At 51.9% G+C, this 17824-nt stretch overlaps 1 protein-coding gene across 1 annotated transcript in view; it reads left to right on the top strand.

Moving 5' to 3' along the window:
* CRB2 (crumbs cell polarity complex component 2) overlaps positions 1 to 17226 on the top strand; it is a 76215-nt gene extending 58989 nt beyond the window's left edge. The window contains exons 7-13 of the mRNA XM_082208780.1: positions 4472 to 5416; positions 5846 to 6408; positions 9197 to 9362; positions 10331 to 11198; positions 12668 to 12784; positions 14271 to 14397; positions 16465 to 17226. Coding sequence (XP_082064906.1) covers positions 4472 to 5416; positions 5846 to 6408; positions 9197 to 9362; positions 10331 to 11198; positions 12668 to 12784; positions 14271 to 14397; positions 16465 to 16692 — 3014 coding nt within the window. The 3' untranslated portion in view covers positions 16693 to 17226. The remainder of the gene's footprint in view (positions 1 to 4471; positions 5417 to 5845; positions 6409 to 9196; positions 9363 to 10330; positions 11199 to 12667; positions 12785 to 14270; positions 14398 to 16464) is intronic.
* The last annotated feature ends 598 nt before the right edge of the window (positions 17227 to 17824 follow it).

The following is a 17824-nucleotide window of genomic DNA, read 5'->3' on the forward strand; positions in this document are numbered from 1 at the left end:
CACCATCATTAGTATAACAAGGGAAGTGTGCAAAGGGTGCGCCCCCTCCCTCAGATGGCTGGTAATGAGGAGACAAAATCCTGAGAGTGTTTGAGCTGAGAACTGGGCTAGAAGCAGCCAGAAGCCACGCTTAATTTCGGCTAGAACCCTTGACTGGGAGAAGCGAGGTCTTCTGGGGTGTTAAGGCTGTGAGCCCTTCCATTGTAGGCTCAGGCTGTATAGATACATAAATAAACCATATATCACAAAGACACCACAGTCTCCGCCATCCCTCATTCCAAGGAAGCTAGACCCTGGGCATGTATGTGCCTGGAACCCCTGGGACCTCTTGCCCACCAGAGATTGTGGTGGTGCACAACAATATTTTATTTAGGCCAGCCCCCCCCCAAGCTGATGCCCTCCAGGACTGGAGGTGCAGTCCAAACATCTGGAAGGCACCAGCTTAGGGGGAGACTGTTTTAGAGGTTGAGCCTGCCCAGCTGTCCCACTCATGTCTCAGAATGCTAATTCCTTTGACAACGAAGAACGTAATCTACTGGCAAGTCTTCCTGCACAGACTCATTAAGAGGAAGAGGGGCTGCACCGCGGTGCCAGGCTGCCCCTCGCAAAGCCTGTTCTTGGCAGAAGAGCCACCTGCGAAATGGGAATGGCCATGAAGAGTGTGGCATTATGTGCAAGTCCTGCTGCTTCTGTGTGTCACCTAAACGGAGAGTGGCCCTTAGTACGCAGGAATGCACACTCCGCATTGGCAAGAAAGTGAAGTGGAGAGGGGGAGAGATTGTGGCTGCTGCACAAGGAGCATGGATTCTGAGAAGGCAGAGAAGCAGTCTGCCCCATGGAGGCAACCCTTGGCCCAGTGGCCTGAGCCACCCCATCTAAGCACCCCACCCCACCCCACTTGGGTTGACAGGAACAGAAAAGATTAAAGAGGCAAGGAGTAGACAGAGAAGTTCAGACCCTTCTGCCCAGCACAGCACAGAGCACTGATGAGGGTGCAAATTCCCTCCTCCCCAGTCACCGGAGGATTAATTTTGTAAGGGGGGAGGGCTTCCTTGGCTGATGTGCACATGTTTGATGTGTGTGCATGCATGCAAAAGAGCATGCATGTATTCAAGAGTGTGCTGTGACTACATACACTTTTGGATACACCCAACCGAACCGTGTGCCGCCACCCCTACCCCTCCAAGAGAGTTGACCAAGGGTGAATGCAGACGAGCCCAGTCCTGGCACAGAACCAGTGAGCCAGTGGGAATGAGCTCTGCTGGGCCACTGCTGACTGCACTGTCCCTGAAGGAAGACCGTGTTAGAGAAGAGCTCCTTTCCCAAAGCACCTGTTTGCTTTGTGGGGCTGCACAGGGTAGCCCTGCAGGCACTACAGAGGCACCCAGCAGAGACCTGCTCTGATCCACAAACAAAGCTGGAATCAAAACAGCCCAGCCTCCCAGTGGATGAAGACTCCACACTTAATTAGCCACCAGCAGGGGGCTGCCAGTTCACCGGGAGGATTAATTTAGCAGGTGCTCCAGAGGCAACCCAGCAGAAGCCCAGCAGGCAGGCAGCTTGGTCCTGGCAAGAGTGTGGAAGGAGGGGGCAATTCTTGCCCCTGCCCAAACCCCTCCTTTTCCCCGAGCCCCTGGGTGGTAAGAAAATGCTAAAATTGTCCACAGTCATGCCCCTTCTTTAGTCTGGCCAGCATATAACTGGTGGGGAAGTGGCTCCAGCTAAATCCTTTCCTCCCCCACCTCTTGCAGGCTGCCCACCGGTCAGCAACTAGATGGTCATAGTGATGTCATCTCTCCCATTTACACTCATGTAGTTTGAAATTAACACTGGCCAGGCACAAGCATGGCATTTTAGAGTCCTGGCAACTAGTTAATTGCCAGGGCATCAAAACACTGTGCAAACCTTTCTGAAAGCACCAAAGACCTACTGGTCTTGTGGTGAGCTGTAGGAGCTGCTTTGTAGCCCTGACAATCAGCTTATTGTTGGCAATTTTTATCAGTTGATTGCCAAAGCTTCAAAGTATAATGCACTGCACGGAGTTTTGCAGGTTGGAAGATGCAGGGCAGATAAAAAGAAGTATAAAGGTAAAGGGACCCCTGACCATTAGGTCCAGTCGTGGCCGACTCTGGGGTTGTGGCACTCATCTCACTTTATTGGCTGAGGGAGCCGGCGTACAGCTTCCGGGTCACGTGGCCAGCATGACTAAGCCACTTCTGGTGAACCAGAGCAGTGCACAAAAATGTCGTTTACCTTCCTGCCGGAGCGGTACCTATTTATCTACTTGCACTTTGATGTGCTTTCAAACTGCTAGGTTGGCAGGAGCAGGGACCGAGCAACGGGAGCTCACCCTGTCATTGCGGGGATTCGAACCGCCGACCTTCTGATCAGCAAGTCCTAGGCTCTGGGGTTTAAGGGACACCACCCGTGTCCCTTAAAACCGTGCCTTAAAATCTGTAGTTAAAACCGTGGATCACTCTTTCACAGGAGGCAGTGATGGCCACGAACCTAGATGACTTCAAAAGAGGAATAGAAAAATTCATGGAAGAGGAGAAGGCTATCAGTGGCTCCTGGCCGCAATGACTCTTCTTTGCGTCCACGGTTGAAAGGCAGCAATTCTTCTGAATCCCAGTTGCTGGAAGTCGCAGGAGACTGAGTATTGCTGCTTGCGGTTTTCTCACAGGCATCTGGTTGACCACTGAGAGAACAGGATGCTGGACTAGATGGGTCACTGGCCTGATCCAGAACAAAACCATTGCTGTCGCAGAGAGCAAGGGTGGCCATGTGGGTAGAGTTTTGGGACTGGGCTAAAGAACTCAGGGTTCGAATCCCCACACACTCACGAAGCTCCCTGAGTGATCTTGGGCAGCCACTAACTCACGTACCTCACTAACCTCATGTACTTCAGAATCTGGTTGTGAGGATTAAATGGGGAAGGGGATAACTGCATAGAGCGCCTTGAGCTTGGAGGAAATGTGCAATGGAAAAGTTGAAATAATAACTTCAAAGCACAGCTGTTCCTGATGCCTAGGCTCACCAGCACAATAGGAGCCTTTGCAGCTTCAGGTAGCCAAATGGTGCCTAAACATTTATTTGCTAGTGCAGGGACTTGCCAAGGCTATCAGATAGCGTTGTTGTTGTTGTTGTTGTTGTTGTTGTTGTTGTTGTTGTTGTTGTTGATTACCGTATTTTTCACTCTATAAGATGCACTTTTGCCCTCCTAAAAAGTAAGGGGAAATGTGTGTGCGTCTTATGGAGTGAATGCAGGCTGCACAGCTGTCCCAGAAGCCAGAACAGCAAGAGGGATCGCTGCACAGTGAAAGCAGATATCCCTCTTGCTGTTCTGGCTACTGGATTCAGAATATTTTTTTCTTGTTTCCCTCCTCTTGTGGTCTGGTGCGTCTTATAGAGTGCAAAATCTGGTGCCTGCCCTTCACCCAGGGTGGGGTATAACATTAAAACACAATATAGAATACAGCCTAAAGCAGCTTATAATCACAAAAATAAGGTGGGTCCTAAAAAGCCAGGATAGAGAGATGTAATTTCAGCATTCGCAGGAAGCTGTATAGTGAAGGTGCAAGGTGCACCTCTGTGTGGAAGGAGTTCCAGAGCTGAGAGGCTGCCACAGAGAAGGCTCTGTCCCAGACCTCGACTTCCTCTGAATTTCCCAGGGCAGCAGAACTACCAAGAGGGCTCTCTCTGCTGATCTTAACACCTGAGAGGGTCTGCAAGGAATGAAGTGGTCTCTCAGATATTAGGGGGCCTGCATAGCTTTAGGGCTTTGCACACGAATGCACTGGCCCTCTTTCTGTAATAGCTGGCTCCTGAATCTCAAGCAGCATTGAGGAAATTAATCTCTCCCTTCACACTGACATAAGAACAGCTTTGAACCGCACTACCTTCTCTCCATTCTTAGGTGGGAGCATGAAATCCTCAGGCACCCATCTTTGCAAGGATGGCTATAGTTGCATCTCCAAAGGTTAGCTTGCGCACTCACTCTTTCTGCAGTGCTTCCATGCCTGCCTGCAGGGCAAAGGCAGGACCAAATTCCACATTCCTCTCGTGCTCTGGTTCCTCCCAAACCTGCAGGCCAGGCGTAATAATGCCATTAAGTGGAATAATCCAGGCTTTGTTTATCTGTGCAGCTGTCTTGGTGGATTAGTAGGAAGCTGGGTTAGGGGGTTGGAGGGGTAATAGGCCTTCTTAATCAAGAGTTTGCTCTCATTACCAGCCCACTAGCAAAGGAGGACACCACTTCCCTTCTGCCAGGCCTGATTCGTAGCCTCTGTTCACCCCACTGTAGTGAACCCAGCAGATGCTTTAGCTCCTTTGCTGCAGTGGAAGCAGCAAAGCAAGTGGTGGGCTTGTGTGTCAGGGTTGGGAGTGGTGTCTCTCAGCAAACAGTTCCCACTTCAACTTGCCCCTTCCTTCCTTCCTTCCTTCCTTCCTTCTTCCTTCCTTCCTTCGCCAGGTGTGGAGTGTGCCACTGACATTGACGAGTGCGAAGACCACCCCTGCCAAAACGGAGGAGCCTGCGAAGATGGCATCGCTGACTACATCTGCCATTGCATCCTTGGTCCAAACGGCATTGCCTGGGGTGGGAAGAACTGCTCTGTGGAGCTGACTGGGTGCCAGAACCACAGTTGCCAAAACGAGGCCTTGTGCATCCCCACCTACCAGTCTGAGTCCCACGGCCACCTGTGCCGCTGCCACCCTGGCTTCTATGGCTCCACCTGTTCCACGCCAACCACCTTCTCCTTCACAGCCAGTGTCTACCTCTTCATCAACATGACTGCAGACGACGAGAGTGCCAGGGAGGCACCAGAGGGGCACCAGGCCAATGTGGCTCTCCGGTTCCGGACCACCCTCCCCGATGCCGTCCTCTTCTACCGAGGCCAGCCAGGAGAGCACCTTCTCCTGGAGCTCTCTGGTGGCCTCCTGCGAGTGACACTTTTGATGCAGGACACTCCGTTGTCTTTCACCTTGGAGGCACCGAAGGTGGCCGATGGCCATTGGCACAAGGCAGAAGTCCTGCTGCAGGATTCTCTCGTGCTCAAACTTTGGCATGAAGCCTGTGCTGGGGGTGTCTGTTTGCATAGCACCCCCATTGGAGAGGGAGCCCCCATTTCATTCCTGCCCTCCTTTTTGCACATATATATTGGAGGAGTTGAAGAGGACTTAACGCCTAATCCAACAAAGAGTTTCCTTGGTTGCTTGGAAGACTTGCAGATTGATTCTAAGGTTGTCTTGCCACAGGAGGTGATCGGACTGAAAGCCCCTGGGTTTGAGCTGGGCTGCGAGAGGACAGAGTGGTGTCACTCCCAGCCCTGTGCACATGGCGGCCAGTGCATTGACCTCTGGGCAGACTTCCGCTGTCACTGTGCTCGACCTTACGAAGGCCGTACATGCGCCTATGGTGAGTAATGAGTGAGAGTGCTTGTTGGCCCCTCTGAGAGGGAGGTGGGTTGGCTTGGAAGCAATCTTCTGTTTGGGGGAGGTGATGTAGGCCTGGGGTGGAGAGGTTTCAGCTCACGGTTCATGTGCTTGATCTTATGGCAATAGAGGCAATTCTCCTGGGCACCCACTGTAGACCCAACAAAGTGCCTCTGGGTGCTCTTCTCCAATGCTCAAGGGTAGGCAATTGTACACACAGCAAATTATGGCCATGAAGGTTGCAATTGCCAGTGCCTAGGTTATGCTGTGGTCCTTCTGCAGAACCTCAGCCATTTCCAAAGGTCCCAGAGGGGTAATGAATGGGTTGAGACCAGCCTAGTGGTCTCAGAATGGTTTTGTTCTGATGCTCCCTTCAGCTCAGAGTTGCCATTCATTGTTCTTTCTTCCTCAGAGTCTCCTGCAGGAACTTTCAGCCAAGACAACTCCTCAAGCTTTGCTGCCTTTGCAGTTAGCAGCAGTCTGGGGGCAAACTTTAACCTTTCGTTTTTCATCCGAACTCTGAGGCCCAGTGGTTTGGTGACCCAAATCCGCAACCAAAGTGAAGTTTTCCTCACAGCGTATCTGAAGGATGGGCAGCTCCAGCTGGACGCACCTTCTGCTGCTCCCATTGGGCCAACTGGGCAGCTGGCGGATGGCACCAGGCACTTTGTAGTGCTTTCTTTCCACAATGGTCTTGTTTACACCAGCCTTTCAGGCAGAGAGGAGGAACTGGGACCCCTGGTGGTGACTCCTCTCCCTCCTGGCTTCGTGGTTCACGTGGGTGGACTCCCGGACCAAGACAGTGCTGGCACGTGGGGAGGGCCTTTTAAAGGCTGCCTTCAAGATGTTCGACTCAATGACTGGCAGATGCAGTTTGCCCCTCATCTGGCTGCTAACCACAGTGGCCCACAAGAGAGGCTTGTGGGGCAAACCACCAATGTTGGTTTCGGATGCACCTCTGATGACGCCTGCAAGGTAAGGAGAATGCCAGAAGTTGTCTGTCTCTGCTGAGAATGGTATTATAGTGCAGCCTTCGCAAGTCTGGTGCCCTCCAAATGTTTTGGACTACAATTAGCATCAGCCCCACCCAGCATGGAGTTGTAGTTCAAAACATCTGGAGATGACAGCAGGTCGGCAGAGGCCAACTTGTACCTCTGTGAACTGAAGGGCAGAAGGAGGCCACAGGCCTAACGAGCTCGGTGATGGTTTCCTCAAGTGGCCACCAGCATTCCCTTGCAAGCCCACAAGCAGGATACGCCTCCAGCAGCTGGCAACTGGAGGTATCCTGCCGGGAAGTCACACCTTGTGAAGACAACTATATCAGGGCCATAGCAACCCATGGAACGAATTCCATAGGAGGCGTGTGAAATGGGGTTTGCTTTTGCCAGACAGCAAAGTTATGACATTTCTTTTTGTTTATAGTTTAGAGAGAAGGCAAGAAACAGTGAGGAACACACATGACAGAGGTGTACAAAGTATGTGTGATTGTGTAGAAAGCAGATAGAGATGCATTTTTCCTCTCTCAAAACTCTTATGGATGTCCAAGGAAGCCAAATGTTGGAAGATTCAGGACCAACAAAAGAAATTCTTTCTTGAACTGTGAACCTCCCAACTGTAAGAGGCTGTGATGGTCACCAACTTGGGTGGCTTCAAAAGAGGACGGGACAAATTCATGCAGGAGAATAAGGATAATTGTTGGCTAGTAGCCTTGATGGCTGTGTCCTTCCTCTCCTGCCAGAGGCAGTATGCCTCAGTACCAGTTTGTGGGACAAATCTCAACTGTGGGAGCTGCTGCTGTACTGAGGTCCTGTTTGTGGGCTTCCCAGAGGCATCTGGTTGGCCACCGTGGAAGTGAGTTCTGAACGTTTCTGTTCCCACTACCTGATATAAATGAGCTGTTGAGAGATTGCAAATGGGCCAATGGGTGCATGCAAAGCGGGGCCCAGAAGAATTTGTGCACAGTTGCTCTGCCAGTTTCCTCCCCAGCGACAGAATAGCAAAGGAAGCAACCTTATCTTGAGCCAGGCCATCTAGACCAGTGTTGTCTACTCTGGCGGACAGCAGGTCTCCAGGGTTTCAGACAGGTGTCCTTCTTAGCCTTACGTGGAGATGCTGGAGATTGAACCTGGACCTTCTGGATGCAAAGCATGTACTCCGTCTATGGTCTTCCTGCAAGAACAGCAGAGGAAGCTGCTGTTCACTAAGTCTATTTAGCTCAGTGTGCTGGACACAGACTTGCAGTCTCTTTCTAGGGTTTCAGACAGGTGGGCTGCCAAGCCCTACCTGGAGATGCTGAGAAGTTCACTGGGACCTTCTGCATGCAAAGCATCTCCCCCACCTCTTTTTCCATGACACACTTAAGCAAGAGGGGGGCAGTGAGTCCCAGTTTGCCAGAGGAAATGCCTGCACATGCAGGGCTCATGCAGGGCTGTTACCACCACTTCATTGTTGCTCTTGCCTTAGCACTGGCTTGGCATGGAGGTGAATGCCAAGGGGGGGGGTCACCTTAGATAGCCTTTGCTAACCTGGTTTCCCCCAGCTGTTTTGGACTACAATTCCCATCAACCCCAGCAAACCAGGCTGGTGAAGGGTGGTCTAGAAGCTTACACGTTTCCAGCATTTCCTTCCTATGTTCTTCCTCCTTACGCTGTCAAAGGACCAGGCATTGGGCAGGCAGGAGTAACAGCACTGACCTGGCAAGGTGGAGTATGGACTGTCCTTTGCCTCTCTCCTCTGTTCAGCATGTGCTCATGGTCTCTCTCTCTCTCTTTGTCCCCATCCAGCTTCTCACTCCCTTGCTTGGCCCTCAGATGAGCATCTTCTGCCACAAGGGCCACTGCATGCATGGATTGCAGCCTTTCTGTCTTGAATTGGCTTGGGGCTAAAGGCACCTCTTGCACACACAGAGGTCTAGAAAGAAGGCAGGGGGAAATTTGATCCAGTGCTGGCCTACCCAGTGCACCACCTACACAGAGACACACAGATGCAGGGGACACACACACACACCCGGCCACCACTTCTCTTGCTCTGTAGTAAGTTACAGAGGGACAATGCTCCATCTTTATGGAGCTTAAAATCATCCAGCTCATCAGTACAAAGAGAGCTTCCCCCTAACTAGATCAATTCCTGCCTCCCCACTCGATAATAACTTGGCCTCAGACCTCTCCTTAAGTTCCCAGTGCAAACGAGAAGCCAAGTCCCAGCTTTCCAGTTGTTGCAAATGGGGAGGGAGCAGAAAGTCTTAGAGACGGTATCCTGAGTGCAGTGCCCTCCCTCACACCACCAAAGCTGCCCCCAGAGTCTTGCTTGCAGCTGAAAAGAAAAGCACAAAGAGGCAGACATGGGTGGTGAGAAAGTGAAAATAGCAGAAAAGCCGAGCGTAAGCATGAGAAACTGCCATTCCTCCATGTAGCTCACTATGATCTATGCTGACTGCCAGGGGGCTCTGCAGGGTTACAGAGAGGAGGCACTCAGACCCCACCTGGCGATGCCAGGGAGAGAACCAAGACCTCCCAGCACTACCACTGAGCTAGACACCTTCCGCTGAGGCAAGAAAGGTTCTAGCTAGGGTTGGAAATTCAGTTGCTAGCCATGCACCCCACCATTTTCATCCAATGGCAACTACGGCTCCCAGGCATTCCTCATCCAAATCTGCTAGCCTTCCCCCTGCCCCTCAGACCCCCCAGCAATGCATGTCTCTCCAAAGCAAACGGAAGGGTAGACCCTGTTCCTCCTCTGACCAGGCTCCTTTCTTGTCTTTCAGTCTGGGCCATGCCTCAATGGCGGCCAGTGCACCGTCACATGGAATGACTTCAGCTGCAGCTGCCCAGCCAACTTCACAGGCAAGCGCTGCCACGAGAGAGTCTGGTGCATGAGTGAGCTGTGTCCTCAAGCCACAACCTGCGTGGATGTCCCTTCCGGCTATGTCTGTAAGCATCATGCAAGGGCCAAAGGCAACCTGAAGCAAGACGCGCAAGAGCCTCCTCTTTTCTACCATTCATTTAAAGAATTTATAAGAACATAAGATTAGCATGCTGGATCAGGCCCAAGGCCTATTTAGTTCAGCATCCTATTTTCACAGTGGCCAACCAGAGGTCTGTAGGAAAGCAGGAAGAGTGCAAGAGCACTATCCTTTTCTGCACTTTCCAACAATTCAAAAGCATAATTGCCTCCAGCTGCGAAGGTAGAGCCCAGCCATCGTGGCTGGTAACCATCAGTCGCCCTGTCCTCAATGAATTCTGCATAAACCACTTAATACAGAATGCATAAGCAGTGAACAAGAGTATCTGAAACTGCATGAGATAAAACCAATCATAAAACAAATCTGCAAATCACAATAAACCCCCTAATTGCAGATCGTATCAGCTGTGGACTGAAATCTCCCCACCCTTCACAGTGACTAGTGCAGGTAAATATCCCTGTTCCCCCCAGGCCCCCTCATCCTTTAAAATGCTCACTGTGGGCGAGAACATAAGAGCCTGCCGGATCAGAGCAAAGGCCCCTCTGAGAAAGGCTTCCTGTTCTCAGTGGTGGACCCTTTGCCCCAGCAGGAAGTCCGCAAGCAGGAGATGAGCACAACGCAGCCCTTCTCACTTGTGATTCTGAGCAGCGGGTGTTTAGAGGCACACTGCCTTCAACAGACCACAAATTTGCCATGGAAGTTTGTTTTAGGGGGCAACACATCCTTCTTTAGTGGCCTCATGCATGCGTCATGAAAGTGGTGGCTAGGATTGGCACCAAGAGAGATATGGACAGTGATGCTCCTCAGTACACAGGGATAGTCAGTGTTGCTCTCTCTTGGAAGATACCTTCAAATGGGGGTCCTTGTTATTTTCATTGGAGCCCCCCCCCAGACCTGCCTCCTCTGACTGCCATGTTCACCTTCTCCTCCTTGCAGGTCTGGCCACGGCCACGTTCCATGAGCGCGACGCAGCTGAATTCACAGCCAACGCGTCCATCACCAGAGCCCTCCATAGCCTCCGCCTGGACTTCAGAACAAGGGACCAAGACAGCATCTTGCTGCGGGCCGTGGTGGCTGTGGATTCCCTCCTGGTGGCCATCCAGAACTCCTCTCTGCTGGTAGAGATCAGGAGTGGGAACGGCGTTGAGGGGGCAAACCTCCTTAGCCATGTGCCAGTCTCAGATGGTGCCTGGCACACGCTTTCGCTGTCCATGGAAGATCCCTTGGCTCTCTCGTCAAGATGGCGCCTTTGTCTGGATGGGTCCGTCAACACAACCCTCCAGGGCAATGCTGGGAACCTGGACTTCCTGAAGAGCAACGCACTCATTGTCCTGGCTGAAAACTTCACCGGCTGCCTTGGGCACGCAGATGTGGGTGGAGTGCTTCTGCCACTGGCCGCCCCCACCGCGTACCCACAGCCAGAACAGTTCCTGCAGACAAACGGCCGGGCAACCCTTCTTGGCTGCCAGGGGCAAGACGTCTGTGCCTCCAGCCCGTGCCTCCACCAGGGCACCTGCCAGGACCTCTTCAACACCTTCAGCTGCGCCTGCAGCCCTGGGTGGGAGGGGCCTCTGTGTGAGGCCAACATTGACGACTGCAAGTCCAGCCCCTGCCTCCACGGCACCTGCATAGATGAAGTGGCTGATTTCCAGTGCAACTGCGAGAAGGGCTACATTGGGAAGCGCTGCCACATTAACGTGGACGACTGCATTAGGCACCAGTGCCAGAATGGTGGGACCTGTGTGGATGGGGTCTACAGCTACTCCTGCAAGTGTCCCCCACAGTACACAGGCCCTCACTGCGAGTAGGTGTACCCCCGACCCCTGACCCCTAAGGATGCTGCTGGAGGGAGCAGAGCTTCCAGGGATGGTGCTGGGAAGATTAGCCTGAAGCAAGCTGTTTGTTTGTTTGTTTCTCTGTTTTTATTTATATTTAAACACAATTACCAAGCAAATTGTTGTCTTCCAGGGCAAATGTGCAGATGTTGAGTTTTGCATGCAGTCATCCACATGGCATCAAAACAGACTTTTGGGAAATCTTCTATGCTGCAGATTAAGCTCGCGTCCACAGGGCATACACTTCAATCTAGAGCATTAAGATAATTTTTCTGTAGTGGCTGCTGCAATTGAGACAGAAGGGAGATTACTGCACTACAGTTAATAACCAATACACTGTTTCTTTAGTGATGCCTTTTGCACGCTGCTCCACAGCAAAACGTTCCCTAAGCAGCTCGTGATAAATAAGTAAAAGAAAACCTTAAATCAAAACAAGAAACCATTAAAAGACGAGAGAGACCTGGCATGTTTAGGAAGCAGGCTTATAGCGTGGAAAAGTTCCATTTCTTTCAGTAATTCAACCTAAAAGGTCAAACGAATATATGAGATCGACTCATGACATGCGAAGCGAGATCTGCTTCTACTTCTCCGAGGTCCAATCTTGCTCCATTTGCAATCCTTGTTTTGCTGATTTCATTGAATATTCTAATATTCTGAGATGGTTCATTTGGGGTTTTCATAAGCTGTACGCCAGGATCATCACAATTGTAACAAATCAAGGCTTGACATGTCACGAGTCTATCTCATATACTAGTTTCACCTTTCAAGTTGCATTACTGAAAGAAAGGAACTTTTCTGCGATATTCTAATTTTTCAAGTTTCACCTGCAGTTTAGCCTGACTGGTGGAGTCTCTCTGGGGCTTCAGGCAAGAGCCTCGCCCACCTGGAGGTGACAGTGGGGGTTGGACCTGAGACCTTCAGCGTGCAAAACAGGTGCTCAGTCACTGAGCTGAAGCCCTTTGAGTTATAATGAAACGGGACCTGCTGCACCTCCGAAATGCAAAGCAGAGGTCTGGATTGCCCAAGTCTCTCAAGAAGCCTGGGTAGACCAAGAGACCCCTGCCTGGCCCTGAAAGGGCTGTGAAGCTGGTGCCAGGAACTGAGCTTCCCTGGGAAGAGAAGGCTTTCCTGCCTCACTGCATTTGGCCTCTGGAAGGACCTTGCGGGGTCAGATGCATATGGGATGTGGTGGCCTCTTAGGTAGTCCCGCCCCAAGCCTTCCTGGGCATCAGGGCAGGGGCGGCCAATCAGAGCCCCAGGGTCAAAGTGGGCGTGGCCAAAGGGTATCTAGTTGTTGTATCTATTACAAGTGCAGATGTTCCGGCACTGCCAGTCTTTGTTTTGATTTTGTTAAAAGTCCCTCCCCCTTTTAAACAAACTTAGAAAATGTGTGCTGTATGTATGCTTACAATCTTCTCCTCCTCCTCCTTCCAACCAGGTGGCCGTACCCACCTGAGCAATGCGGGAAGAACTTCACCTGCCTGAATGGCGGCAAGTGCATGAGTGGCGTCTGGGGAGCCAACTGCACCTGCAAGCCAGGATACACAGGCAGAAGGTAGGACCAGAGTTCCCCATTGCAGGCCAGGCCAGGGGCCCAAGGAGACCAGCAACTGGTTTCTTCCAAAGAGCAGCTTGGCTGTTTTCACAGAATGCATTCTCACTGTATTACCCTTTAAAAACAATCCTCTTTGTATCCAAATAGTATCTGTATAATACTGAGTTTACAACTGCATACAGAATATCAAATGGCAATGGAAACCAGAAATTCCCAACAACCTCATTTCAGTGGGGAGCCTCTCTCGTTCCTGCAAATAGGCTATAGCTTCTGATTCCTTAGAGCAGAGGTTTTCAACCTTTTTGAGTCCACGGCTCCCTCAACCAACTCCATTCTTTCTGTGGCACCCCTGTGGGGCTCAGGAGCCCAGTTACGTCCCCCCTTGCCTGCAGAGCTGGCAGCCCCTCACCCTTTTTCGAACACCCTCCCTTGTGGAGTGTTCCCTCAGCCTCCTCTCCTCTCCCCGGGAGTCCTCTGGGCAGCTGCTGCCCCTGGTCTCTGAGCTGCCCCCCCTCTGCCCCAAAGAGAGATGCCTCCTCACACTGCCCCACAGGGGCTGGGGAAGCACCCCCTGGCCAGCCAAAGCTACACCATTCGCCTGGGGAGCTTGTAGCCAGGGCTGCTGCAACAAACAGCTGTGCAAGCCTTGGGGAGGCAGAGATAGAGGAGGGCATCAGAGGAGGGAGGGAGGGAAGGGAAGAGAGGGACAGAGGCCAGGATGCCCACCGCACCCCTGACCATCCTTCAAGGCACCCCAGGGTGCCATGGCGTACTGGCTGAAAACCACTGCCTTAGAGGAAAGATCTTTATCAGATCTCACTTTCAATCAATGCTCTGGTTCACCAAAGATCATTGAGAAATAGGTGCAATTCACACTTATTCACTCTTTCTTTATAGAAAATTTGCTTTTGGGTACCAAACTGTGCTTCTATATAAAATGCAAGCTGCCTGAAAGTCTCCACAAGACTAAGGATGTGGTTATAAATCTGTATGAGTGCAGAATAGATACTATTTGGATATATTTGGGGCTCTCAGTTTGTTGTGTGTAGAGACTATTGCCATGAGAGACTCACACAAAGCACACAGTTGGCCTGTCCTTATTGCACCAAGAAGAGCAAACCACCGTAAGATGCAGTTGACCAGTAAGTCCTCTGGACCTGTGGGAGGGCTGGAGCCCACAGATGGAAGCAAGCAGGAAGTGGGAAACTGACTTTTTCAGCTTTTGGTGCCTTTCAAGAAGAGAGACCTCTGGCTGTTTCTAAGCAGGCACTGCTGAGAGTGCAAAGCCCACCATGGCAGCAGAGTCTTCCACAGGGCCGGCCCTTGCAGTACAGTTAGCTTGCCCCTGGAGGAAAGCCTCTCCAGATTGCTAAATTCACCCACTGAAGAGGCAGAGCCCCAAACCAACCCCTCCCCCCTCCAGGTGCCTATTGCAACGCCATCATTTCTTTGGGCCGAGGCTGACTCTTGCCAATTTCTTCTGCAGATGCCAGATCAACATCAATGACTGTGACCCCAATCCCTGCCAGAATGGGGGGACCTGCCAGGATTCCGTAAACCGGTATCGATGTGTGTGCAGTGCCAGCTACACTGGGGAGCGATGCGACATTGACGTAAGTCAATGCTTCCTGTGCGTAGTGGTGGGTCAGGCGTTTGTCTCTTAAGGCTAAGGCAGTTTGGCCGAGAGGGAAAGGAACTGTTTAAAAATCCTGGGTGGATTCAGAGGCAGGGTGGGGGGCACTGGGTCTCCTCCCCCCAACTCTTGCACCAGAAGAGTTCAGCATTTGCACTCAGAACTTATTTTAAACATCGGGCCAAAATGCTCTCTCTCTGTCCTTGGAGGTTTTGAAGCAGAGGTTCGATAGTCAACTGTCATCTATTATGGACTAGATGACCCTCAGGACCCTCCCAACTCTAGGATTCTATGAAAATGCAATCAAATAACTCCCATTAGCATAATTTTTGGATGGTTGTGAAATTCAGAAAGTTTTAAGTATTATTGGGGGGGGGGCATAGGTCAGTGACGAAGTGTGAGGGAACAGGGTCCCCAGGAGGTGAAGAGGGACAGAGAAGCACATTGTTGGTCAAGTGCCCTGGGGAGAGGGGTCTGTGCCTGTATGTGTCGAGGGCCAGGAAATCTATATGAATTTTAAAATAAGGCTAAGAATACCCAAACCGAGCATGCTGTTTGCTTGTGGTGCGAGAGAGGTGCTAGATGCTTTGCTCAGCAGACAGGGGAATAAGTCTGTGCATGCTCCTCCTTGCATGGAATGTGGTTGCATGTGGGTGACTGGGGACTGGTAACATACTAACCTTGATTGCATGAACCTGTCCTTAATGCCATTGCATGTCTGCAGGGGAGACAGGCTCTCTGCTGTTGCTGTTGCAGCTGTGCCTCTTGCGGCTGATTCTTCTAAACAAGCCCTTTGTTTAGAAGCCTTTGCATGCCTGAGTCTGAGGCAGCAGCCCCACTGCCTCCAGGGGTCTTGGCGCTGGTCCCTTCCTGTGGCCTTCCTGCATGCTGATGCTTGCTCTGCTGCCTCTTCTCTTTCATTTCATTTCTAGACCACAACTAACCTGTGTGTCTGGCTCTGAACAGCGCACCCTCCGCGGCCTGGCCAGTTCTCCCCATTGTGATGCTGTCTGGTGGGACAGAGCCTCCTGAAATCTGACACAGAACATGCTCCACCTTGTTAAGCGCGCTAGATAAAAGGTTTTGAGCTGCAATCTGCTGGCCCCACGCCAGGGTGGAGAAGCTGCTTGCTTAAACTGCCCTCTAATATAGCCAAACCCTATTCCAATTGCACAACACATCTGATATATCCAATTGCAAGGCTTAGGAGCTCAGAATCCACCCAATTACCTGCTTACAAATCTCCCTCCCGGTTTCTCTCTGGGAAGGTAGCGGTGGCTTGGCCAGCAAGCGTCTTAGCTGCTGAGCTGACACACTGCTGTTTTTAGTAAGGCTTACGCTAATCTTGTGTCCCCGAAACAGTTCTGTGAGTAAGATCTGAGCTGTAGGTGGCTGCTTTTCCTGTACTGCCGTGGACGGCATCTGCATGCAAGTTCCCTGGCTGAGGATGCATTAGCCGGACTGCCACCCTGGAAGGGGACCAGACATTGATAAGGTGTGCATGTTGTGAGATTAGATTTCTTCCTGCTGATCTGTAGAAAATCTTGCACAGGCAATTGGTGCTTCCTACTAACCACCCTGCTCAACACTCATAACAGGATCAGGGAAGTGTCCCCATATGACAAATTGTCCCAGAGGAGCACTCTTGCCTCTTGAGGGCAGAGGCTACCATATCCCCACACCTGCTTCTGTGCATGGCTGATGTCTGGGGCTGCATTTCCTTTCTAGCCACACTTGTGAAAGGTCAGGGCTGCAAGCGGCTAGCATTTTTGAATTGGCAGGGATTGCAGCCAATTGGATCCTAGCTATGCCTCCCTCCTAGAGGGAGTTCTAGTGCCTGCTTTCTGCAGCCAGAAATCCAGCCCCTTTCTCCATATCCCTGTTCAAGACCACTGACATTTTGTTCCTGAGCCTTGGCCTACTTTTAACACTGACCTGGGGGACAGCATGCACCCCTTCTTTTCCCTCTCAAATGCCACACAGCTGCCAAGCGACTCCCCCACTGCCCGCCGAAGGCTCATTCTTTTTCCATTAATTTCTCTTGCAGAGGGGGACGCCAGGTGCTCTCTTCCCATTCCCATTAATTGAAGTAGCGGTGCCAGTAGCCTGTGGTTGCTTGCTGCTACTCATTATTATCTTCGTGCTTATGATCCTCACGGCCCGGAAGAGGCGCCAGTCTGAGGGGACCTACAGCCCAAGCCAGCAGGAGGTGGCAGGAGCTCGCCTGGAGATGGACAGTGTGCTCAAGGTGCCGCCGGAGGAGCGCTTAATATAGGCCCTGCTCTAGCGAGGCAAAGGGGTGCCTTGGCAAGGCCTGCACGGAGGTGCTGGGCTTGTCCCGGGCTGTGCACCTGCTCGCCCACCTCACCAAGCTCCTTAAGCGCAGTGGAGCTGCAAGCACGAGAGTGGCTGGGCCACAGGTGCACCTGGGAATGCCCGGGGCTCCCCAACCCATTCTCTGTGGCTCTTTCCCAGAGGCAGCAGTTAGGCATCCCCCTTGCCCCCTTCCCCGCCCATCCCTTGGCTCAAGGTGGAGCCTGCCCACAGGCCGCCCTTGCAAAATGCTGTTCTCACAGGCAGAACTGCAGGGGCTGCCTCTGCCTGATTATGCCGAGGGGGGGGGGGCAGCGCTTTCCCAAGACCAGCACCAACACCAGCCAACCTTCAACAGAAACAGCACCGCCGATCCTGCCTCCCTGTCAGACATGGCTCCAAGGGGTGGAGAGACTTCTCAGAATCCACTGAGAACATTTGCACAAACCAACTCGTTTTATAAAACAGCCCCCTTTGGGGGTGGACTCTTTTGACATCCCCACAGGTACCATTTGTTGGTGGTGCTAGTGATGGAGATGGTGAATGTTTGTGTGTGCTTATTCAGTTCTTCTTGCCAAATGGTGTGGGAGGAAGGCCGTAGGATGGAGAAGGGATTGTGGCCCCTTAAGGATTCAGTAATGGCAGAAGCCAGGTGCAGTGGGAAGCAGCAACAGAGCCTGCATACGGACATGGTCCTCTCTCTCTCTCCCCCTCCCTTCTTGCCCACCCACCCACCCACTTGAGATTGAGACTCATTAATAGCCCTCTGTCTCCCTTGCTGCTGCCACCATCTCAAGTGGTAACTGTAAAGCTGCTTGGTTGGCTTCCTGGCTCAGGGATGCTCACCTGTAGACTACCAAGCGATGTACAGAACCTGCCCAGCGATTGCAGGGTTTCACCTTGTCTGAAATGCCACTGCATCTTGTTCCACCACAGCGACCAGCTTGGGCCCAAGTCAGCAGCTCCACGCTGGTAGGCACCGTGGGAGCAGCTGGGGGCGCAGTGCTTATCACCCTCTTCGGCCTTTCCATGGTTGCCATGAAGAAGAGGAGGGCCACCCAAGGAACCTACAGCCCCAGCCGGCAGGAGAAGGA

The sequence above is a fragment of the Podarcis vaucheri genome (assembly GCF_965113315.1).
Source record: "Podarcis vaucheri genome assembly, chromosome: Z".
Classification (NCBI taxonomy): Eukaryota; Metazoa; Chordata; class Lepidosauria; order Squamata; family Lacertidae; genus Podarcis; species Podarcis vaucheri.